We start from the raw sequence: 24,235 nt of genomic DNA, 5'->3' as shown, positions 1-24,235 counted from the left end.
AATGCAGGGTATTCAGATGTAGTGCAGAGGTATACAGTATGGTACTGTAAATTTTAGTGTAAAAACTCAAGAAATGTATTATTGAAAAACTGTTTTGTTTACCAACAATATTTAAATCAGTGTTTCTATTAATTGGTTCAAATTGTCATTTCAGAAAAAAAAATGTACTGCTGTTTTTCTGACGTATTAGGAAAATTTGTGAAATAATGAGAAAATAGGTTTGCTTGTTCAGAGAAATGACTGGAGTTTAGCTGAAAAACTAGTGATGTCATTGGCTGGAATTCATCTGCAGAAATAAAGAAGCAAGGCTGAAAATTTAAGGTCAGCATTTTTTTTAAACCATTTACTTCTCACTACGAGCCTAACAAATTGCTGTTTTCCTAACATACAAATTATAATACTCCATTGGACATTGAGTTTCTCTTTTATAGACATCACACTTAATTTGAAGTTTTTTATTGGGTAGAGTTAATCATTTCTATCATCATACAGATTATAAATAAATAACTTTCATTAAACTATGTAAGTAAAATCTACAAATAGGAGATAAAGTTCAAGAAATGTCAAGAATTATAACTTTTAAACACAAATGTAGTCTTCCTATGGTAAAAAAAATGTTCCATTCCACATATAATTGAAGTCAATACTGAACTAAAATATTAAATTATTTCTGGATTAACAATACTCTGCATATACTAAATCCAATGACTCAACAAAGAACACCCGGACCTACCATTAGTTTCATCTGCATTACACGCAACTTCTGATGGCATTTACCAGCCATTTATACAGCTTTTAAATTCCTCTGAGTCAAGTCTCTTTGGTAATGCTATTGTACTGAGGAGTGCATACAAAAATCAGCTCTTAGTGTAAAGAAACATGGTCTATTTTTGTTTTCATGCACCACACTTCATAAACACAAGGCCAAAAATAACTGAAAATTCTAATTCTGTCAAGTTACTGTTTGACTCTTTAACCTTCTCTGCAGTTGTTTTGTGGCATTGCCTTCTGTTTATAAGAAATGAGTTTGGCTACACACTGCAGGATAAGTCATATTGCTGTCATACACTATAATTCATAAGAATTGATTTTTCCCTTTACAGCAAAGTCTATTTTGCTGCTCGTACCCTCAAATATAAATTAGCAGGTGTTTAAGGCAAAAGTCTAGTGTTACCAAAACATAAATGAAAAAAAACGTCAGGCAGAATGCAAAATGAGTCACCATTTACTTTTGTCCATTTTGTACTACTGCAAAGACAAATCCCAATGTTTCTAAGTAAAAGACAGGATATAAAAATGAAAATGTTTTTTCTTGAATTAATTCTGCATTTAATTTATAGTCATTTAAAGAAACTCAGCAGGTTCCAGTGGCATTAAGTTGAAGGGCATGCATTTTATAATGACAAAAGGATTACATTACAAAACATATTCCTGAAGTGGTTTTGAATTTAATTTTAAAGGTTAATTGCAATTAATAACTCCTTATCTAAGAATTTAAAGCTTGATAATGGTGTAAATTACCTGCCAAGATCAATAGAAAAACGGCCTAGCCCGTATTCACCAGCCGTCTCTGCTGACCCAATCTTTAGCACATTTTGCACGATCAGGAAACCCTGTCATCAGCAGTTCCTGGTTTTACATTCCTGTCTGAAAGTAGGTTGGAGTAGAATTTCTGCTTCTGATATCAGTACGTATCGGGAAATCACTCAACTTTGTCTGTTATCTTGCATGCAAAGAGATAGAAAATCATATGGGCTGCAATTCCCTGGTAGGAACTTCTAGCATATTTTATGATTGCAAAAGTCCAAGATCAACTCTTTAGTCAGATTAATAAGTCATTACTTTAATGAGTCATCAGCTTTCTGCCTCAGTGTTAACATGTCGGTGTGACCCTGAAGAGTACCTCTCCACCCAAGTGCCCATACCATTAACACCCAGGCTTCGTACTTTCACAGGTCATTACCCAAGCTGGGTAAATGAACCTACATCTGCCTCACATACCTTTACCCTCCCCCACCCTCCCGCCCCAGAGTGGGGGACTCAATTACGAGGAGTCATGAGTTCAAAGTGATAAGGAAAACGTTTAGGGGAGGTATGCGTGAAAAGTTCTTCATGGAGAGAGCGTGGTGGGTGCCATGAATGCATTGCCAGCGGAAGTGGTAGAAGTGGGCATTGCAGCGTCATTTAAGATGTGTCTGCACAGATATATAAATGGGCAGGGAGGAAAGGGATACAGACCCTTAGAAAATAGGCGACAGGTTTAGATAGAGGATCTGGATCGGCGCAGGCTTAGAGGGCTGGAGGACCAGTTCCTGAGCTGCAATTTTCTTTATTCTTTGTTCACTAATCCTCACACCCATTTCTCCTTATCTTCTGTGAACTGGGATGAAGGGAAGAGTGTACCCTACCTCTCAGGTGACTTGACCAACCAGCCTCAGCTGCCACCTACTCAGACCCTGAGTGTGGCAGACCTCCCTCGCGACCAGCCACCTACATAGAAAAAGGACATATCGGCACCGATTCACTGTATAAGGCCATCCTGACTGGACACCTGCCCTTGGCCAATACCTAGGATGGTACTGGAGGCTGCCCTTGACTAACCACTCTGGATCCCCTGGGCTAACAAGAGCCTCCTTAGAGTGGGGTGCAACCAATCCCCGAAGACTTCAGGCATGTTGCGCTGCTTGACGAGTTTGCAAATTGAGTTTGACACAAATATTGTCACCATGTGACACAGATAGTAGCATGGTGTTGCTCACTTATATATGAGATAATGGAGGCGTCCTGGACTCTGCACTGCTGCACAGCATTATCACATGCCTGGTTGTGTAATAGCAGACTGCCAGCCCGAGACATGGCAGGGCATGGTTTGCATTTTGGAGATACTGATGGGCACCAGGCAAGTGTGTGCCCAGACATCAAGGGAGCAGCTCTGGTGGGCAGCAAGATACAGCCTTTCCCTGTGCAACTACTATACCCGATGCAGCTTTATACTGCTAGTTGCCAATATGCCCTGCTTCACACATGCAATATTGAAGGGCCTAATGCTGTGCATTGCATATATGCCAAGGTGGCAACAATGGCTCCCTGAAAGAGGGTGCGTGTTGATGGTGCTTGTGGATCACTGCTTTGCTCTTTGGTAGTGGGAAACATTGAGGTCATTTGAAGCAAGCAGCAAGCTGAACCTGTCAAGTATCAATACTGATTTCCATGGTGAGTTTTCTGAATCACTACTTTATCTGGCACACTTGGTAACATCACAACCTGTGTTGAGTTTGGCTGCCAGCAAGTTTTTTAAGAAGCAATAAAGAGTGTCAATTGGGAGCTGACTGCTGCCAGGTGAGAACATTGCCATGCTGCTTGAGGAAAGGGATGGATGTTGCGGCAAGATGATCCCGACATTGTTATGATCATCTTGTTGATTCTACTCTACTGCTCATTTTGACAGTGCTCATATTTGACAGTTGCTTATAAATTTCTACAAATTGATTTTATGAAGTAATCACTTATAATTTTTAAGCTTTAATTTATAAATGCTCCCTTAGCATCTTAAATAATTAGTATTAACTGAAATTTGCTTTGCAATATCTAATGACAAATCGATTATTAAGTAAACCTTCTGTTCCTTTCTGTACGACCAACAAAGAAATCAAATGAATATACTATGCTCTGTGCAAATATTTGCCGTCTAGAACACACTGTCTGGGGTAGTTATGGAGGCAAATATGAAAGGGGTGTTTAAGGGACTTTTAGATAAGCATACCAATATGCAAGGAATGCAGAGATGTGGATCAAGGGTAAGCAGAATTGATTCATTTAATTTTGCGTAATGTTCGGCCCAACATTGTGCATAACAACAAAGTAGCAATTTGATTGAATAGACAATACAGAAAAAGTCCAAATAGTCCAAGCAATTCACTGTTTGCTTCCCTGTCAGGGCTGATCTAGTCATTGATCAATTTGGAAGCATGGCCCTGATTGAAGGCTGACCATACCCCTGACTGATCTCTATGCAGCACCTTGACTGATTTCTTGCTAATCCCTGGATTGGGTACACTGCAGGACTGACTGTGGCCCATTCCCTGTGCTGTACTGAGCTGCTGCCCCTGAGCATGATTGCCCCAAACAGGGTGACTGAATGTGGCCAAGGCTCCAGGCTGTGCATGGATGCTGTCCTTGGCAGACCAAACAGGACTCCCTATCTGCCAACAGTGCCCATCGGCTACATTTCAGGCTACTCCCCTGACTTTGAGACATGGCCAATGGGTTGAAGCACATACATGTGTTTGTAACACAGGCCATAGGTGTGAGATTGTATGCAAATGTGCCACTTAATGTTCTGTGCATGTGATGAGTATCAGCACACCAAACACTGATTTTGGAAACCTGCTCAGCTGGTTAGAAATTAGAGGGAACAATGCTGATGACTGTTAACAGGCATGACCAGTGGACTGGCTTTGTGTCTATGCAAAGTAGTAAGGCAAGCCTCTAAGCTGTGCCAGAGGCAGCACTGCAATGCAAGGCAAAGCAGGCCATGGCAGTGATGCTGTGAGCATCCAGGTTGATGCCAAGTGAGCAAGCACTAAGGAGGAAAGTGAGCAGGCCTGAGATGCACCCTGGTCCAGTGAGCTTGGTGCTTGCACCTGCATGCAGAGTGCCCTGGCATCAGCATTGTAATAACAGTTGCCAGAGCACCCCCAAAGTACAGCACTACAGTGCAGAAGGATACCGCAAGTAGATCAGACATGTGCCATGATGATGCACCAAGGCAGATATGTGTCTGATGCAAGCATCCATGGATGTGGGGTGCATGATGCCACATTCCTTAAGCTTACACTGAGATGTGCTGCCAGGTGGATGGCAGTCTGGAGGAGCAATAGGTGAGTCACTCAATACTCACTGACTTTCACATCAGGAATTCTCAGCATCCAGGTTCTATCCAGGGTGTAGTAGAATAAGAACCTGTGTGTTAGAGGTGATATTGAGTTGATGAGATTGATGACAAACAATAGGCACCCACTATTGAGAATTTCATCTCAAAGTTCAGAACACTATTGGAAAAAGCGACTTCATGTTCCTGACTTTGAGAAAGATCTCACTGGACTTCTACTGTGATTGTCCCAGATTTCTCGTCACATTTTCTTTCAGGGCCCTATAAGATCCTGCATCTTGTTTAAATTATGAATTCCCTAAACTCACTCACCGACTAGAACTTGCCATAGTTATGTTTTAAGAAATAATTATACAACTATTGCTATGTGTTTTTATATAGCTAGTTTTTTTTTTCTCATACTCTGATTTCATCCTCCATATCAATTCTTCCAGTCCCACTTTGCTAGCTTTTAAAATCAGTTCAACCGCCTGACCTATCACTAATTTTCAAAGAATTAGATGTGATTGCATTGAGATTGATATTAACTTTCATTTTCTTGTTTAACCTCGGATAATGCATCTGTGAAGAAATGGCAAGTAAATTAGGAAGGTGTTCAAAATTAAAGTGTTAATTTAACAATTTTGTTTTAAAAAAAATTAAAAATACAGGAGAGCAGCCAGGCCACCATTATGAGTTGGAGAGTTTGGGTGGGTGAGTAGAAAGAGTGCAGGGACAATGAATTCTTGCACAGGGCAACCTTTGGCTACACCCACTGCCAGGGGAAAGACTTGACATATGTACTTGCCAGGAATGCACGCAGCAGGTGTGATTTCTGTTACGTTTATCGATGCTAGCTGGAGAACTATAAACCAAGTTGGCTGCAGATGGGGAAAGATTTAATTCAGATATATCTCTGACTACTACTGCCTGACCTCAACTCTAATTAATCCTAATGGAGTTATATAGTGCAGAAAAAGCCCTTCAGCAGATCGAGTCTGCACTGACAACTACCACTGTTAATCCCAATTTCTTGCACTTTACCCCATGTTCTTGTGTGTTATTATATTTCAAGCCCTCATTCAAATATAGTTTTAAATGTTGTAAGGTTTCTGACCTCCATACCTTCCCAGGCAGTGCTTTCAACATTCCCAACACCCAACATGTTCTTTTTCTCAAATCCCCTCTGAATCTCCAGCCCTTATCCTAAAACAACGTCCCCCTTCTCAACCAAAGGAAACAGCTGCTCTCTATTAACCCTACTCATGCCCTTTAATCTATACACCTCAAACAGGTTTCAGATCTGGAGGCAGAAACTTCTACCTTAGAAAATGTTTACACATTGCTGTCATTTGGTTTGGAGAGCAATTAAAAATCAAAAAGGAAGCTCCAAGAAAGGAGGCAGACTAAATGCAACCTCATAAGAACATTAGAACAAGGAGCAGGGATAGGCTGTCCGGCCCTTCGAGCCTGCTCCGCCACTCACTAAGATCATGGCTAAACTTTTCGTGGACTCAGCTCCACTTACCCACGCTCTCACCGTATACCTTAATTCCTTTATTTTTTAAAAGTAGTATCTATCTTAGCTTTAAAAGTGATTACTGAAATAATGCCAACTACTTCACTGGGCAAGGAATTCCATAGATTAACAATCCTCTGGGTGGAGAAATTAGTTTTCAGTTCAGCTCTCAACCTGCTTCCTCTAATCTTCGGGCCATGCCCTCTTGTCCTAGTCTCACCCAGCAGTGTAAATATCCTATCTATTTCTATTTTATCAAATCCCTTCATAATTTTATATGTTTCTATAAGGTCGCCCCTCATTCTTCTGAATTCCAATGAATATAATCCTAATGTACTCAGTCTCTCCCCTCAACTCCGGAATCAACCTAGTGAACCTCCTCTGCACCTCCTCCAGTGTATTGGCAAGTACACATCCTTTCTTAAAGAAGGAGACCAAATCTACAAACACTACTCCAGTTGTGGCCTCACCAGCACCTTGTACAGCTGTAACATTATCTCTCTGCTTTTAAACTCAACCTTTAGCAATGAAGGACAAAATTCTATTTGCCTTCCTAATTACTAGTTGTACCTGCAGACCAACCTTCTGTGGTTCATGCAGAAGAACACCAAGGTCCCTCTGCAAATAAGTATGCTGGAACTTTTTACCATTCAAGTAATAATCTATTTTGAAGTTACTCCTACTAGTATGGATGACTTCACATTTACCAACATTGTATTCCATCTGTCAGACGTTTGCCCACTCACTCAATGTACCTATACTGCTCTGCAGAGTTTCACAGTCCTCTGCAAACTTTGCTCTGCTACTCTCAGTGTCATCGGCAAATTTTGACACTGTACATGTGGTCCCAACTCCAAATCATCTAAATAAATTGTAAATAATTGTGGTCCCAACACCAATCCCTGAGGCCACTAGTCACTGATTGCCAGCCAGAATAGCAGTCATTTATCTGCACTGTTTGCTTCCTGTCAGTCAATCAATCTTCTATTTACACTAATACTCTACCCCTAATTTGTGCATCCTTATCTTATGCAGCAGCATGTGCAGCACCTTGTCAAAGGCCTTTTGAAAATCTAGGTATGCCACATCCAGTGAGTCCCCATTGTCCACCTTGCTTGAATGTGTTCATAGAATTCTAAATGATTTGTGAAGCATGACCTGCTGTGTCTGTACGATGGGAAAATTTATTTCGAGATGCCCTGCTATTTCTTCCTTGATAATAGACTCAAGCATCTTCCCTAGTACAGAGGTTAAGCTCACTGGTCTATAATTCCTCATCTTTTGTCTACTTCCCTTTTTAAACAGTGACATCACATTTGCTATTTTCCAATCTGCTGGGACTGCCCCAAAGTCCAGCTAATTTTATAAAATTACCTGCTATTTCTCCTGCCATCTCTTTTAGTACCCTGGAATGCATTCCATCAGGGCCAGGAGACTTATCTATCCTTAGCTCCATTAGCTTACCCAACACGAACTCTTCCATCATAAAAATTGTTTCCAGGTCCTCATCTATCTTAGTCTCTTCATCACTTACCAGTATGTTAATAGTATCCTACACTATGAAGACCAATGCCAAGTATCTGTACTACGCCTCAGCCATTTCATCATACCCCATAACTAACTGCCCCTTCTCATCCTCTAAAGGACCAACATTTACTTTAGCCACTCATCTTCGTTTTATATATTTATAGAAACGTTTGCTATCTGTCTTTATATTCTGTACTAGTTTTTTTTCCTCATACTTTTCTTTATAGCTCTTTTTGTGGCTTTCTGTTGACCTTTAAAGTTTTCCCAATCTTCTAGATTCCTGCTATTTTTGCCCACTTTGTATGCATTCTCTTTTTCTTTGATAGCCTGTCTTATTTCCTTAGATCCCAATGGCAGATAAACCATCCTGTTACAGTCCTTCTTTGTCACTGGAATATACTTTTGTTGAGCACTTTGAAAAATTTATTTGAAGGACCTTCACTGCTCATCAACTGTTGCACCATAAAGTCTCTGTTTCTAGTCTACTTTAACCAGGTCTTCCCTCATTCTATCATAGTCCCCCTTATTCAAACACAGGACCCTGGTATTGGATTTTATCTTCACACTATCCAGTTGTGTTTTAAATTCAATCATACTGTGATCACTCCTTCCAAGAGGATCCTTAACTATGAAGTCACTAATTATTCCTGTTTCATTACACAGGACCAGATCTAGGATAACTTGCTCCCATGCCGGTTCCACTACATACTGTTCGAGAAAACTCTCACGGCTAAATTCAATAAACTCTTCTTCAAGGCTACCCTGACCGAGCTGGTTCGACCAATCTACATGCTGATTAAAATCCCCTATGATAACAGCCGAAACATTTTTGCAGACATTAGTTATTGCCTTGATTATTACCCGCCACAATGTGATGTTATTATTTGGCAGCCTACAGCCTATCAATGACTTCTTCTTGGAATTCCTAATTTCTATTCAAATGGATTCGACCTCATGCTCCAAAGAACCTATATCATCTCTCAGCACCGCTATGATGTCATCCTTGAATATCCGAACTACATCACCGCCCCTGCATTGCTATCTGTCCTTCCAATATTTAATTCTCAGTCATGGTCATTCTGCAACACTGTCTCCGTAATGGCTCTCAAATCATATTCATTCACGATGATCTGTGCCGTTAATGCATCAATCCTATTACAAATGCTACAAGCATTCAGGTAAAGTGCCTTTATGCTAGCTTTCTTACCAGCATGATTCACACCATCTTTAATATCTCCCAAGTTATCCTTCATTTTGTTCCTTTCACAGTCTGCCTTGAACTTCAACCCAAATGCATACATGCTAACCTGCTGCTTACCTTTTCATTTATCACCATACTTCCTGTTGCTTTCCCTTTCCCTTCTCCCCGACTCAAGTTTAAAGTCCTAGTGAACATCCTATTCATCCTTTTCGCTAGAACACTGGTTCCAGATCGATTCAGATGGACACCGTCCCATTGGTGGTACAGATCCCCCCCGATGCCAAAACTGATGCCTATGCCCCACGAATTGCGAACCCCTCTTTCCCACACTATTCCCTGTGTCATGTGTTTACTTCCCTAATTTTCTTGTCCTTAAGCCAATTTGCACATTATATTTGGGTAGTAATTCGGAGATTATGACTTTGACAACCTGTTCCTTAATTGTGTTCCTAGTGCTCGATAATCCCCAAACAGGTCCCCATCCTGCACCTGCCTGTATTGTTAGTCCCAGTGTGGACCACAACAACTGGATCCTCCCCCTCAAGTATTCTTTCAAGCCAGTCAGAAAACATCTGCTGTTTTCCTCAACTTCTTGCTGATTTTCCATTAGATTTATGATGGATACAGATGGATTGTTGCAGAATTCGAGTCACCAAGTATGGGAACATAGGTTCCAAATCCCATATCTGGTGTGATTTCCAGACCATGAGATAAGTTACTTATGAACAACAGCAACAAAACCTATTCCAAATTTATATGTCACTAAATTTTACTCACTGCAGAATATGAGGCATCTGGGTTATGTTTGATAGTGGTATAAACATGTAAACAAAATGTTAAATACACGACTATGACATTGCGATAGCAATTCATTTCTTACAGTATTTTGATCTTTTGAGACCAGTAACCCATTTCATTTTGAAACAAAAGGTGAAATCCAAAATCACAGCCATTTACTGAAAGAATGAAGCAACAAGAGTCCACGGTGTAAAACAAAAAAAATCATATAAGAATCAAAAATAAACATTAAACATCTTGAGTAGTCATATACAAGACACATCAAGGATCAACAACCAATAAACATGAATTGACAGGCAAAATACAGTGAGTTATAAAGTATAAATTACATATTAAATGGCAGATAGTCACATCATATGAAATGGCTCTGCAGTCCATTCACATCTGCAGCATATAGATAAAATCAGTCTTATCCATGATGTCACCCAAACTTTTGCCATTCTCATGAAGAACTTAATCTCCTCTTCTTTCAGATTCTAGATAGATCTCCAGCTGACAGCAGCATACAATGAACCAAAAATAACACACATCTGCAGAACATCCTCAACCTTATTTATGATGGCCCAGATGGTGTAGATCCATCAACATTATCTTCAATTAACAAAAACCTCCTCAGCAGCTGTTTAATTGCCTGTCCATAGCTTCTCAATGCAATCTCTATTCTTCAGCCCGTCTGTACTACACCAGTGTCACCATTTAGGGTCTCACACATGCACTACATAGTTTCAATCTGTTTTAGTCTCCCCAAAAATGTTGGTTTGCAATCTCAGTTTCAGTAAAAGTTTCCTTCGAATCTGAGGTGGTCAAATTAGGCTCTATCCCAAAAATAAAAACTTTGAAACTACAGATCTCATTATAACATGGATATATGTACTTGATAGACTGTGTGCTCTTCGTTATTATCGAAGTTCAGCCATAGAAATATCAAAATAAATATCAGCTTCCAGTTCAAGCAATAAGCAAAATCTAAAATGGTAGTTCTGCTCAGAGTATGAAGATACATGGAAAGCATAGAACCCAAAACATTTAATCATCTTGCATGCTTTATATTTTAAAGAAATCACAACTGATGAGCATAACTTGCAGTCTATGGATTTTATAGTCTTGTATAAGATAGCCTCCCTATGTTAACTTCAAAAGTAGTGTAACTTGCAAGTAATATTGAAGAACAGCTGACAATTAATTTTGTTCTGAGTCCACAACACATATATACAATCTAAGCAAACAATTTACTGTATTCTAATCGCTCATCTCATTTGAAGTCGGTTAAGTGCACGCACATAGACCACAAGGTATCTTTGGAGTAGTACCTGTTGACAGCAGCTAATGGCGTCAGGAAATTTGCTGTCAAGGTATGTCAAAGAGTCATGCAGCACAGAAACAGACCCTTCGATCCAACCAGTCTATGCCGACCATAATCCCAAACTGAACTAGTTCTATGCGCCTGCGTTTGGTCCACACTCTCCTCAGCCATTTCTTATTCATGTATTTATCTAAATGTCTTTTAAACGTTGTAACTGTACCCGCATCCACCACTTCCCCTGGAGGTTCATTCACACACAAACTACTGTGTTAAAGAAAATTGCCCCATATGTCTTCATTTTAAATCTTTCTCCTTTCACTTTAAACATATGCCCCTTAGTCTTGATGTCCCCCATTCTAGTGTAAAGGCACCTGTTATTCACCTTATCTATACCCCTCATGATTTTATAAACCTCGATAAGGCCACCCCTCAACCTCCTATGCTCCAGTGAAAAACACCTCTCTCAAATCATCCTTGGACATTCAATGTAGCTCATCTGCAACCACTCTATGATGTCTATCAACCAATTACACCAATATTGACCCCTCTTTTTGCTGCCTCCATTTTGCCCTCACAAATTATTTCTGTGGCTTTTGAGCTCTGATCAAATTACCAAAATAGTTTCTTTTCTGGATGTTGTTTTTTCAGAATAATTTTTGCTTTTCACTTATGGTCTGAGTATGAAATTTTAAGGATATGTCGCCCCAGTCACATTTCAAAGACTTCCATATTCTTCCTTGTTTCTTTAATTATTTCTAGAGAATAGAACATAAAATATTTTCCTTGTTCCAGGCAAAGTTTCTTGTTGTTAACCTTCACAAAATTCCTTCTGGCTTTCTCGATCCTTCTGACTTGTACCATGTCTACAATCTACTATCTTTTAACAATGATAGATAGAGGTATAGCAGGTTACGATGTTCAACATATGTGATGGTTATTGATGAAAAATAATCTAAAAAATGAGCTTTAAATTTCCAAAAATTATTGGAAAAAAGCAGGGTCAGTAATTCTACTCAAAATGCTAGTAAAATCATTATGATATTGGTTGCTGGTGTTTTCATAAATAATTTCATTATACATTCTGCAGAAATCAACTTCCAAGGGAACATGGGTCAAAGGAAACCATTAAGTTATAAACTTCCATCCAGGGAACTGGGCAAATGAACATTAGCTAACCTTTGATTCACTATTAGTTCACTATTGCACAAAAATGCATTTACCAGTGTTCATATTGCCTAAAAGTTCATTAATTTATTACCATGGCAGAGAGCTTTCACAAAAATAACAGGAATAATCCTGAACATCTCAGACATGTTGACAGCCTGATAGGATAAAGCTGTTTTTCATTGGTCAACAGCAATTGAAGAGAGTATATTATTCTGTTTAATGCAAAAGGGTATGTTTGATATCAAAGCAAACAAGTGCTTTCCTTTGAATACGTTTTGCTTTAAAGCGACTAAGACTGTTCCTTTAAAATCTGTACAGTAGTTTGCAATTTGGGCTACTGTCAGCAGCATGCTGATCTGCCATGGCTTTCTATGAGTTTACCACTGCCTCAGCTTCCCTAGCCACTTTGTGTAGGGTGGTGAAATCCTCTCCACTTGTGTTTATCTTGAAAATAGTATTTCATTTTCCAAAAGTCAACACAAATTGCAAATAGTGATTTCAACAAACACACAGAGTCATAGAGATGTACAGCATGAAAACAGACCAACTTAAGATATCCTAACTTAATCTAGTCCCATTTGTCAGCACTTGGCCCATAACCACCTAAAGCCTTCCTATTCATATATTCAACCAGATGCCTCTTAAATGTTGTCATTGTACCCACCTTCACCACTTCCTCTGGTTATTTTATGACTACATCTGTTGAGTTATACATGCTGAGTTGCGAACCTTATCTGCCCCTTAACGAAACTAACATTAAAGTTTTTCCTTATGGCTGCTGCAAGACAGCATCAATGTAAACATTATAGTGTAACCCTTAAGATCAGAATTAATCTAATCCTGGAGTGAAGGTGGGAGTGTTTCTGAGCACTGTACTACGGCTTTCCTCCTTCCTGAGTCAGGTTAGGTTGTGATTCTGAATTTTCAATGCAGCTTCTGAACTGAACCTCTTTGTATCACAGCACGGTGGGTCAGTGGTTAGCACTGCTACCTCACAGCACCAGGGACGCAGGTTCAATTAGAGCCTCCGCACTTCCTGTGTCAAGTTTGCACATTCTCCTTGTGTCTGCATGTCCTCCGACAATCCAAAGATGGGCAGGTTAGGAGTATTGGCCATGCTAAATTGCCCATTGTGATCAGGGATCTGTAGGTTAGGTCCATTAGTCAGGGGTAAATATAGGGTAAGGGAATGGGTCTGGGTGAATTACTCTTCAGAGAGTTGGTGTGGACTTGTTGGGCCAAAGGGTCTGTTCCACCCCCAGTAGGGATTCTATGTTCGTGTAATTGAGATTTTATTTACAGTAAGTGTCTCTCCAAAATGCAATTTTCCACATTTTTAAAAAATCTGGGTTTTTAAATTTTAAGCCATGCTCAAAATAAGGCAAAAAAGGTATACTTGTGGGCAAGAAACAAACACAATGTTTTAAGATACATAAGATATTTGTATTTACATAGAATTGTAAATTATAAAAATAAACCTAATGATGGGACAGGTCTTCATATAGTTATAAGTCTTTCAGTTACTGTGCTCTATTTTATATTTTGTTGTTCACATTTCTTGCAAAATTATCTGGTTGAAAGTGAAAACTTAGCTTCGGTTTTCTCCATGAATGGAAAGGTGTAAGAAAATGAACAAGAAACCTCTGAGAAGAGTAAAATAATCTTTTAGTAAAATTGCTTTGCACCTGGGTGAAAAAGACTTACTTTGCTCTCTGCTTCAGCTACTGCTGATCTGTGTTCTTGCTTCTGTTTGACAATGTTCTCCGATAAACACTGGCACACTTTTCGCTTTTGCTCGGTTGAGTATGCCTCCAAACCCAAAATGCTTGGTGATTTCTGATTAAAAACAAAAAACATTTTGTCAACACGCGTACTTGTAGAAACGTTAAATTCTGATTTAGAGCAAGATCATGTACACATTATATTTAAATGAACATTTAACTGCGAAAAGCAGCCTTCCTGATTTCCCCCATCACACAGACTAGAGAAGCCTTTGGGTTTTTGATATATTTCCCATATCTCCCTTCCTCTGCCATTCTGCTGTAACAACTTATACCTCCTGTAGATTCATCTCCTGTGTCTTAACACCTTTTGCCTTGCAATATCATTTTTACAAACACTCTTGTCTTCTACAAGTCTTTCCTTGACCCTCTTTGAGCCAGCTTTGTGCTTCCTTTAAAGCTCTCAATTTTCTGGTTCTGATGAGAAGTCACTGTTTTCCTCCCTGCACCTGCTGTGCAAAATTACCCAAACTTAGTGTTTCTAATTTTAAATTCCCAAAATAAGCCACATTTTGTATTCATTTTGATCTTTATAAGACATCATTTAATATGTTTCTGTCAGATTTCAAGGCCTTCTCTGTTCATACTTCCTGCTGATCAAGTGGTTGGGATATCTGGTGGGCATGGATGGGTTGGACCGAAGGGTCTGTTTCCATGCTGTACATCTCTATGACTATGACTCTATGGCTGCTGAGTACTCACTATTGGCACTCCTTTGTTCTTCCCTCCAATGACGAGTTCTTTATCAGCTTAAGATTATGCAAGATATAACTGCCATAACTTTTCTGCAGATCCTGACTAGTCTATTCTGCACTGGTCTTGTGAATTCCAATGGCAATTAAATCATGCTCTCAGAGTTCCAATTCGGTATTCCATCAGGTTATGTGAGTTGGGACATGGACATGGCTTGCTGGTCCAGCATTTATTTCTCACTCTGAGTTGCCCTTTAAAAAAGTGGAATTGAGCTGTTTTCTTGAACTGCTGAGGTTAATGTGGTGTAGATACACTCTCACTGCCATTAGGGAGTGAATTCCAGGATATTGACACAGCAAAACTGAAGGAACAGCAAGTTGGATTTGTCCTGCATTTTGTACACAAGATATAACTGCAATTTTCTACATTGTCAGATAAATGCCAGTGTTGTAACTGGACTGGAAAAGCTTGGATAGAGGTGCAGCAGCATCTGGAGCACAAGTCTTTAGTATTATTGCCAGAATATTGTCAGGACCCACAAACCTTAATCAGGGCCTCCGACCATTTATTGATGTTAGAAGAAGTGAATCAAATTGACAAAAGCTTGGCATCTGTGATGCTTAGGATTTCTGGAGGAGGCTGAGACATTCAGCACTTCTGGCTGAAGATTGTTGCGAATGCTTCAGCTTTATCTTTTGCATCAATGTGCAGGCACCCCCATAATTAAGGATGGGAATATTCGTTGAACTCCTCCTTCAATGAATTGTTTAATTTTACACTATCTTTCACAACTGGATGTGACAGGGTTGCATAGCTTACATCTGATCAGTCGGATTGTGGGACCGCTCTCCATTGTCTATCACTTGCTACTTATGCTGTTTGGCCACAAGTAATCCTGTTTTGTAGTTTTACCAAGTTGATACTTTTTTTTAAAGCTAGCTGCACCTGGTGCTGGTCTTGGCATGTCCCCCTGCACTCTTCATTGAACTAGTGCTGATCCCTTGGCTTTATGGTAATGGCAGAGTGAGGGACATTCCAGGTTTTGAAGATGCAGCTTGTGCTGGAGTACGATTCTGCTGCTTCTGATGGCCCAGTGTCCCATGGATGCAGAGTCATGAGTTGATAGATCTGACTGAAGGCTGTTCAGACTCCCAGTTGGCTGTGCGTTAGATTGTCACTCATATCTGTTTAGTGATTTAGTCCATACAGTCCCATTTAACACAGAGATAATGTCACAAAATATAATGTAAGGTATTCTCAATATGAAGATGGGTCTTGGTCTCCATGAAGGTGCGGTGGTTACTCTTACCAATAGTATCACGGACAGATATATCTGAGGTAGCAGATTAGTGAGAATGAGGTATGTCTTCCCTCACCATCTGCCGCAGATCCAATCTGTAGCTATGTCCTATAGGGCTCAACCAGCTCAATCACTAGTGCTGCTGATGAACCACTCTTTGTCTTGGACATTGAAATCCCTCACCTGGAGTGTATTCTACATCCTTGCCACCCTCCGTGCTTCCTCTAAGCTTTGTTCAACTCCACTGAGGAGCACTAACTCATTAGCCTAGGGAAGACAATATACGTTAACCTGCAGGAGGGTTCATGCCATGTTTGATCTGACTCCATGGCCATGAGATTTTATGGTTTCCATGGTCAATGTTGAGGACTTCCAGGGCAACCCCTTCCCAAATGGGTATCATGGGCTGCCACCTCTGGTGGTCCTACAGGTGGACAGGCCATATCCATGGAAGGTGACTGGTGGTATTAGATTAGATTACTTACAGTGTGGAAACAGTGTGACCCAAGTCCACACCGACCCGCCGAAGCGCAACCCACCCATACCCCTACATTTACCCCTTACCTAACACTACGGGCAATTTAGCATGACCAATTCACCTGATCCGCACATCTTTGGACTGTGGGAGGAAACCGGAGCACCCAGAGGAAACCCACGCAGACACAGGGAGAACGTGCAAACTCCACACAGTCAGTATGTGGGACATTGTCTGTAAAGGATGATTCTATGAGCGACTACATCCGATTGTCGATTCCTTAGTCTGTGAGACAGCTTTCCCAATTTTGGCATCTGCCCTTAGTAAGGAGGACGATGCAGAGTTTACCAGGCTATTTTTGCCATTAGTGTTTCTGGTCCACAGATTGTCCATTTTCATTTTCTTTTCCTTTCTAGCAGATGATACAATTCTATAACTTGCTACATCATTTAAGAGTCAATATTGCTCTAGGTCTGCAATCACATGTAGACAAGACCAGACTGCAGAGTTCCTTCCCTAAAGGACAGCAATGAATCAGATGAATTTTTATGACAAATAACAATAATTCCATGTTTATAATTCGACTCCAGGGAAAACACAGTCTATTCAATCTCTCCCTATAGCTCAAATCCTCCAACTCTGGCAACATCCTTGTAAATCTTTGAAACCCTTTCAAATTTCACAACATCTTTCTGATAGGAAGGAGACCAGAATTGCATGCAATATTCCAACAGTCGCCTAACCTGTACAGCCGCAATTTGACCTCCCAACTCCTGTACTTAATACTCTGACCAATGAAGGAAAGCATACCAAATGCCTTCTTCACTATCCTATCTACCTGCTACTCCACTTTCAAGGAGCTATGAACCTGCACTCCAAGGTCTCTTTGTTCAGCAACACTCCCTAGGGTCTTACTATTAAGTGTACAAATCCTGCTAAGATTTGCTTTCCCAAAACTAGTAGTGACTCACAGGGATTTGTAATGGCACAACTATTCACTACTTATTAATGACTTAAGTGATGGAACAGAAGTCACATATTCAAGTTTGCTGATTACACAGTGATAGATGGTATTCATGAAGTTTAAATGCAATCTTAAAAATACAGTGATTTTAATAGACTAAGCGGTTGGATAAAACTGTGATCAGTGAATTTTAAAAATGATATAACCTTTTCTTTTATTTTTGATTTTGAACCATAAACATGGCAAATCAACTGATCTAAAGCAAAGACTGAATGGAGGGAAAAGTACTGAGGAAACACACTTCAATGTAACCAGTTCACAGCATTTAATGAAGTGTCCTATTTGCTTCTTTCCAGACGTTCTGTTTCCATGTTTCTTCAGCCAGATGCTTTCTGAGTTGGTGTACTTTAAAAATAAAAATTAAATTTCATTGAGTTGTGTTTATATTGGTGCTTTGTTCAAGCAGTGGAGGAAGGAGGTTAAAGACTCCACGGCACTGTGGGTGTTTGCAGAGCAAGCTTCACCGAGATTCAGACTGCTGACAGATTTGTGCAACAAAAACAAGATCTGGAGACCAAGAGCCATAAGCATGATATTCACTCTCTGATAGGTTCCTAGACAGCTAACAGTGTGAGTGGACAATACAAGGGAGAAGTTTCCAAACTGTAATAGAGAAAATGTATTTTTCTTGAATGAAGTAACCAAAACTTGGAAGACATTCTGTTCCACCAGTTGCTATAGGCTGTTGTCTCTAATCAGTGACAGAGAGATCATATAATTAAGCATCAACCACCCTATCTTCAGGGAAGAACGGAAAGAATCTGGCTGAAGAAACATGGAAACAGAAGGTCTGGAAAGAAGCAAATAGGACACTTCATTAAATGCTGTGAACTGGTTACATTGAAGTGTGTTTCCTCAGTACTTTTCCCTCCATTCAGAACATTAATATTTGTTTGCTTGTACCTGTTTGATTTATGTATTAGGGTTTAGGATGGGGTTAGAGTTTCAGTCAGTGGACTTATAAGTTGGTAATTTTCCATTTTGTTTGATAAAATAAAGAACTGCAGATGCTGGTAATCTGCAACAAAAGCAGAAATTGCTAGAGAAACTCAACAGGACTGGAGAAAAAACAGAGTTAACATTTTGAGTCCAGACTTGCCCGAGTTTCTCCAGAAATTTCTAATATTTCTGTTCATCTGTTTTAGAGTTAATTCAATGATAGTAAAGAGTATTTTAAGTTCAGAAATGTGGTAAGTGTTTTCTATTAAACAGAGTCCTGACAGGTAAATTGGAAATTTTGAAAAAATTGATTCAATTTTCAATCCTAGCAACAGTAAGACTCAAGTATCAGTATATCTTCTCAAGTGACAAATGCAAGTATGGGTCATTCACTGTGGGCTTACAAAGGCTTGATCAGAGTACCTTTGTGTCAAAATGGAGGAGTGCAAGTGAAAAGACATTTTGGTGGCTAGATCACAGATGTTACGGTCAGGTACAAAATCCAATAAAATGGCTAATAGAATGCTGGTCTTCATATAGAGAAGATAATAAGGGTTGGAAATCATGCTGTAGCTAGACAAATTCCTGGTAGGTTTGCATCTAAATGCTAGCATTGATTTAAACAAAATAAAAACAATTTACAGAGTCAGAAAATCAACTCTTCTAAAATATTTTACAACCATTTTAGGGATAACTATGTAAAACATTTTTGCACTACATATCAAATATCAGAAATGAATGTCAGAACTAAAACCCTCAACATTTCTAATTGATATTATAATTACTTCACTTTATCTGTTCTAGCATGAGGTACAAATCATTTACTATATTGTTTCAATGTCTTCTTAAAATGCTTTTATTTGTTAAAACACTAGTCACTTATATCTTGTGAAAATAGTTGAAATTCTGTATGTTATGATTAAGTATAATCCCAAGGTTCTCAAGCTTTCTCAATGGCTCAGGTTATACGTACTTCATTTTTTTAGAAAGTCATTGCTGCACAGATTTAACTTCCAAAGAATTTAAAAGCTTGAAGTATGCCTGGAGCTGAACCCGTGCATGTCAATGAACACCTATTCTCCAGTATTGATGTACTTAAGGGATATAATAGAAGAGATGAAATAGAAATGAAATAGAAGGATATACTGACAAGTAACATGAAGTGAGTAAGATATTTGTTTGCAGCAAAAGTACTGGCTCAACCAAGTCAGACAGAAAACCGGTTTCTCAGCTTTAAGACTTAACTATTTTAATGGTTTTACCTTTGTAAACATAAGCTGATCATTCTCCAGATGGAAGTACAATGAGCAATACAGCATACTTCAATATTGGTATTAATATTACTGAATCACAATGACAATTAATTTTCAATTTCACAGGAAGCAAGAGGGCTGATGCAAGTAACCTAAATAAAGCAGGTTCCAGTATATCTAAGCCACATTTTCAACCGTGACAATTTTGACTGTCATGGTGTAAAACAGAAGTAAAAATAATGTAACATTTAAAACTGCAATATTCCAATCCACAATTGTGTTTATTTTATGACGATCGCATATATGCTTATATCTTAGTCTTTCTAATGATTATATAATTAAATTCTTGCCGTTATGGCAAATGGATTTCATTATCAAGACTGATAATTAGAGTATGGATTTCTTACAAGTTAATTCATGGGATGTGAGTATCACTGGCTAGACCAGTATTTACTGCCCATCCCTAACTGTGCACGAGAAGGTGGTGGTGACCTGTTTTCTGAAATTGCTTCATACCCATAGTGCTGTTAGGTCATTTCAGAGGGAAATTACGAGTCAGTCAATCACTTTGCTGTGGGTCTGGAGTCGCACGTTAGCCAGGTCAGATTATGATGGCAGACTTATTTCCTTAAAGAGCATCAGGAAACCAGATAAGTATTTTTATAGTCATTGACAATGGCTTTGTGATCAAAATTACTGAGACTAAGTCCAGATATATTAACTCAATTTAAATGCCATCAGCTGTCATGATGGGATTTGAATTTATCAGCAAAGCATAAGCACAGGATTCTGATATATAGGTACTGTGACATTACCACTATCCCACCGCCTCCACACTCCACCATATCCCTTAGAACTCAGTCAGTAGTGGTACTACTGAGCTACCCTTGAAGTCACCAACCAGAGACCATTCTGTGTCCTTGCTACCCTCCGTGTATCCTTCAAATTCTGTTCAACATAAGAGGAAAACTGACTCATCAAGTGGTGAGTGCAAACAAAATTCAGCCTAGATAGATCTCATTCTTCATTGTTAATTTTACAGTACAGAAATAAAATGTGGGGCTGACCGGCCTACTCCAGTCCGTTGTTCATTTCATCAGTCAGCTCACCAGATCTATGCAGTGAGCATTAGTTTGCAGACAAACTTATAATTTTGGTACAATCACCTTCTTTTGTGCTTTTAACGGTGCCGCTTCTTCTCTCAGGCCCAGTGCCAGGTTGACTAAAATCAGGGATACAGCAAGACATACCATTACAGAGTAACAAACTTAGGCCACGATTCTGAAGTACAGACATGCTCACCCACTCAACAAAAAGACTGATCAGCTGACTTATTTCACAATCTCCTGCTTCCCCATTTTAGTTTTACAAGCAGCAAGCCCAATCTTCAGGATGAGAGCTTATTTGGACCTTGATTACTCCTTATACCCACTTGAAATAACTCATTTCATTCTGCAGTGATGCCCTTTGTACTCCAAATCAATGAGATGTTTGTATTCCTTGAATTTTAAAAGAAAAAAAAATCAGCATCCCTGATCTTGCTTGTTCCACGACTGCTGACCTTGCCTTCAGTTACCTATGCTGTAAAACTCTGTTGCTCTACCTTGACTTGCACCTTGACAGTCCTCCATAAAACCTTTGACAAACATTTGCTTATTTACACTAATATCTCTGTATACAGCTAAGTATCATACCTCCGATCATATCATACTAATAGCACACAATGCTCCTATGAAGCTTATGGGCCATTTATTGCATTAGAAGCAGGACATGAATGCAAGTTGTTGTTGTTAATGGGGCACTTTGAATAAGTCCAAACTTCGCAATGAATTCAATACTTCCAGATCATGGTCTCTGGATGCTTCTTTTTCTCCCATTTACATCTCCATCTTGTGTTTCTTTATTTGTTACCCTTTACTATCTCATTTTACTTTGCACCATTGTTTATAATTGAATCACTTATACCATTTAATTTCTCTTGTCTTTCACATTACCTCAGACCTGCACTTTGAGTTTTTCCTCCGATTTCTCAGCTTCTGTACTCGCATAAAGCCAGTAACATTTACAGTATTGATGAACTTTTACAATGACTTTCAGCATTCATTCCTATGGCAAAGTCTTAAAGGGTGCAGGCTAGCATTTGGTGTGCATGCTTGCTTGATGTCATGTTAATCTCTTAATTTTGCAATCCTGGTCAAGCATGAAGTATTTCAACAACACAATCAGGATTGGCTGTATGCTTTAAACAATGAAGTGAGTAAGCAGCATAAAATGTGCATGCTGACTTCATCAAAATACCTGCATTCCTTTTCATGGCCACGCTACTTCGTCCCCTCAGTCTGTTTATGGAAAAAAACCTGCTGTCGGGATATGAACATAGTAAGGAATGGAGAGAAAACTTCTGTTGAAAGTTAAGGCTAAGTCCATTCATTTCTGTCTCCTACAGCAAATCCTCATATGCAAGTTAGTCATCTCATAGTCCTGCCCAATAAATGCAGGACTTTGTGACTTAATCATCAAATTGTGCGTAAATGACATCCAAAAATAAAGCTCTAATATGGTAAACAGATTTTCAAATTACATAACATATTGCCTGGTGGAAATATTGTATGAGCTTTTCAATTTTTTTAAATTATCTAAAGTCAAAATACATGTCCTCAAATAAAGCTCCAAAACATGCAGCCAACAGAATGTTTTGGCAGGACATCATCAACAACTTCAAAGTACAAAAGTTCACTGCTGAATGGGTGTGTGCCTTTATTCATTTCTAGAAGAATGCTCCCACAGTACCTGATTCTTTACCCGCCTTTCTACAGCGTGTCACAGGTCGTTAAAAGCCAAATATGTCAAATATTATTTGGGCTCCTTACGAAACACTTAAATAAGAAAAAATTATTACCTATTCTGTTTCTCTAATGTTGGTGTTTTCATAAGTCTCTGTGCATTTTTCACTGCTTTGGGTAGTCATTTAAAGCTGCTCAAATACAAAATGTGTGTAACTTGTTTAATAATACCATTATTATCTGCAGGTTACATTGTTTTGATTAGATTAGATCATGTACAGTATGGAAACAGGCCTAACAAGTCCACACCGACCCTCCGAAGAGTAACCCACCCAGACTCATTCCCCTACCCTATATTTACCCCTGATTAATGCACCTAACACTATGGACAATTTAGCATGGCAAGTTCAGCTGTCCTGCACATGTTTGGATTGTGGGAGGAAACCAGAGAACCCGGAGGAAACCTACACAGACACGGGGAAAATGTGCAAACTCCACACAGTCGCCTGAGGTGCGAATTGAACCCTGGTCCCTGGCGCTGAGAGGCTGCAGTGCTATTCCAAAACTGTGCCTTCTTTTAAGTAACTACACTGTAAAATGTTCGAGTATTTTGGTGAAGCAAAGTGCACAGTGGGTCAGATAGATCAATGCAGCATGTCTGCAGGCAGGGGAGCTGTAAAAGGTCATGGGCCTCCAACCCACAAGACCCAAATTTGTTAGCTGTGGGAGCTTTCCTACGCTTGGGCCAACGAAGCCCTTGAGAAGTTAGTCAATGGGATTTAAACAGTGATGGGAGAGTGGTATGTCAAGCATCCAGTTTTGTAGCTTCTGTTGTATGGGTTGGGAGTGGGCAAGAGTAGGCCAACCTATTTATGGGTGCTTCCTCCCCTACTTAATTTCCCCAACTTTCTAGGACAATAGTACAGACCAAGCTAGCCCACCAGCAAGAGAGAATAGGGCACATACAATAGAACTTGCGGTTAGCCCACGGTGTGCCCACCCACGACTTAATACAATAGTCAAGTGAAGCATTAGGCAGCCTGGCTGTCCTTCGGCCTACTGATGTCCTTAATGGGTAGTTAATGCTTTGCTGTAGTAACGTGTATGACCACGGATAGGCAGAACAAAAAAAGGTCCCGCCCACTAATTTACTATTTTATGTAAAAAAACAAAAAAAGGGTACCTTCTCTGGAAATGCTCTACCCCACAAACGCTCCCTGTACCTCAGTGGTTGAAGTCCTTCTTACCCTATTAAGGCTGCCCCAATGTATTATTGTTGCAAGGCAGCCTCGTCTAAAGCTGAGACGAACTACAATAACAGAATTCAGCCTTTGGCTGTAGTTCAGCTCTGCAGTTGTCAGCTTTGCAGAATGGATGCAGTCCCAGTCATTGTCACATCTTCCAGTAGTGCTTCTGCCACCATCTGGCAGAAAGATAACAGGGTCTACAAGAGTACATCACCTTCTTGGCACTGCTTACTGCTTTGGAGCAGTGGGCAAAGCTGGTTGGACTCTGCCTGAGCACCAGGGAAGGGTGTAACTAGAATTGGTGGTTCAGCCCTCAGAAGTTGAGGCCACTGGAGTTACAGAGCAGAGGCAACTA

The 24,235-nt window shown here is 39.6% G+C and overlaps 1 protein-coding gene across 6 annotated transcripts in view; it reads right to left on the bottom strand.

Annotated features, from left to right (window-relative positions):
• Positions 1-24,235, bottom strand: part of rgs3a (regulator of G protein signaling 3a) — a 218,522-nt gene that overhangs the window by 62,206 nt on the left and 132,081 nt on the right. For 5 of the 6 annotated variants that reach the window (XM_060841350.1, XM_060841351.1, XM_060841352.1 and 2 more), the window contains one exon: positions 14,090-14,221. In XM_060841350.1, the coding sequence (XP_060697333.1) occupies positions 14,090-14,221 (132 nt within the window). Of the gene's footprint in view, positions 1-1,521; positions 1,626-14,089; positions 14,222-24,235 lie in introns of those variants that run through there. The other variant, XM_060841355.1, reaches the window with a different exon arrangement.

Source organism: Hemiscyllium ocellatum, chromosome 21 (assembly GCF_020745735.1).
Source record: "Hemiscyllium ocellatum isolate sHemOce1 chromosome 21, sHemOce1.pat.X.cur, whole genome shotgun sequence".
NCBI classification, from domain to species: Eukaryota; Metazoa; Chordata; class Chondrichthyes; order Orectolobiformes; family Hemiscylliidae; genus Hemiscyllium; species Hemiscyllium ocellatum.
The sequence above is the reverse complement of the archived record's forward strand: the minus strand, read 5'-3'. Positions and strand labels throughout refer to the sequence as shown.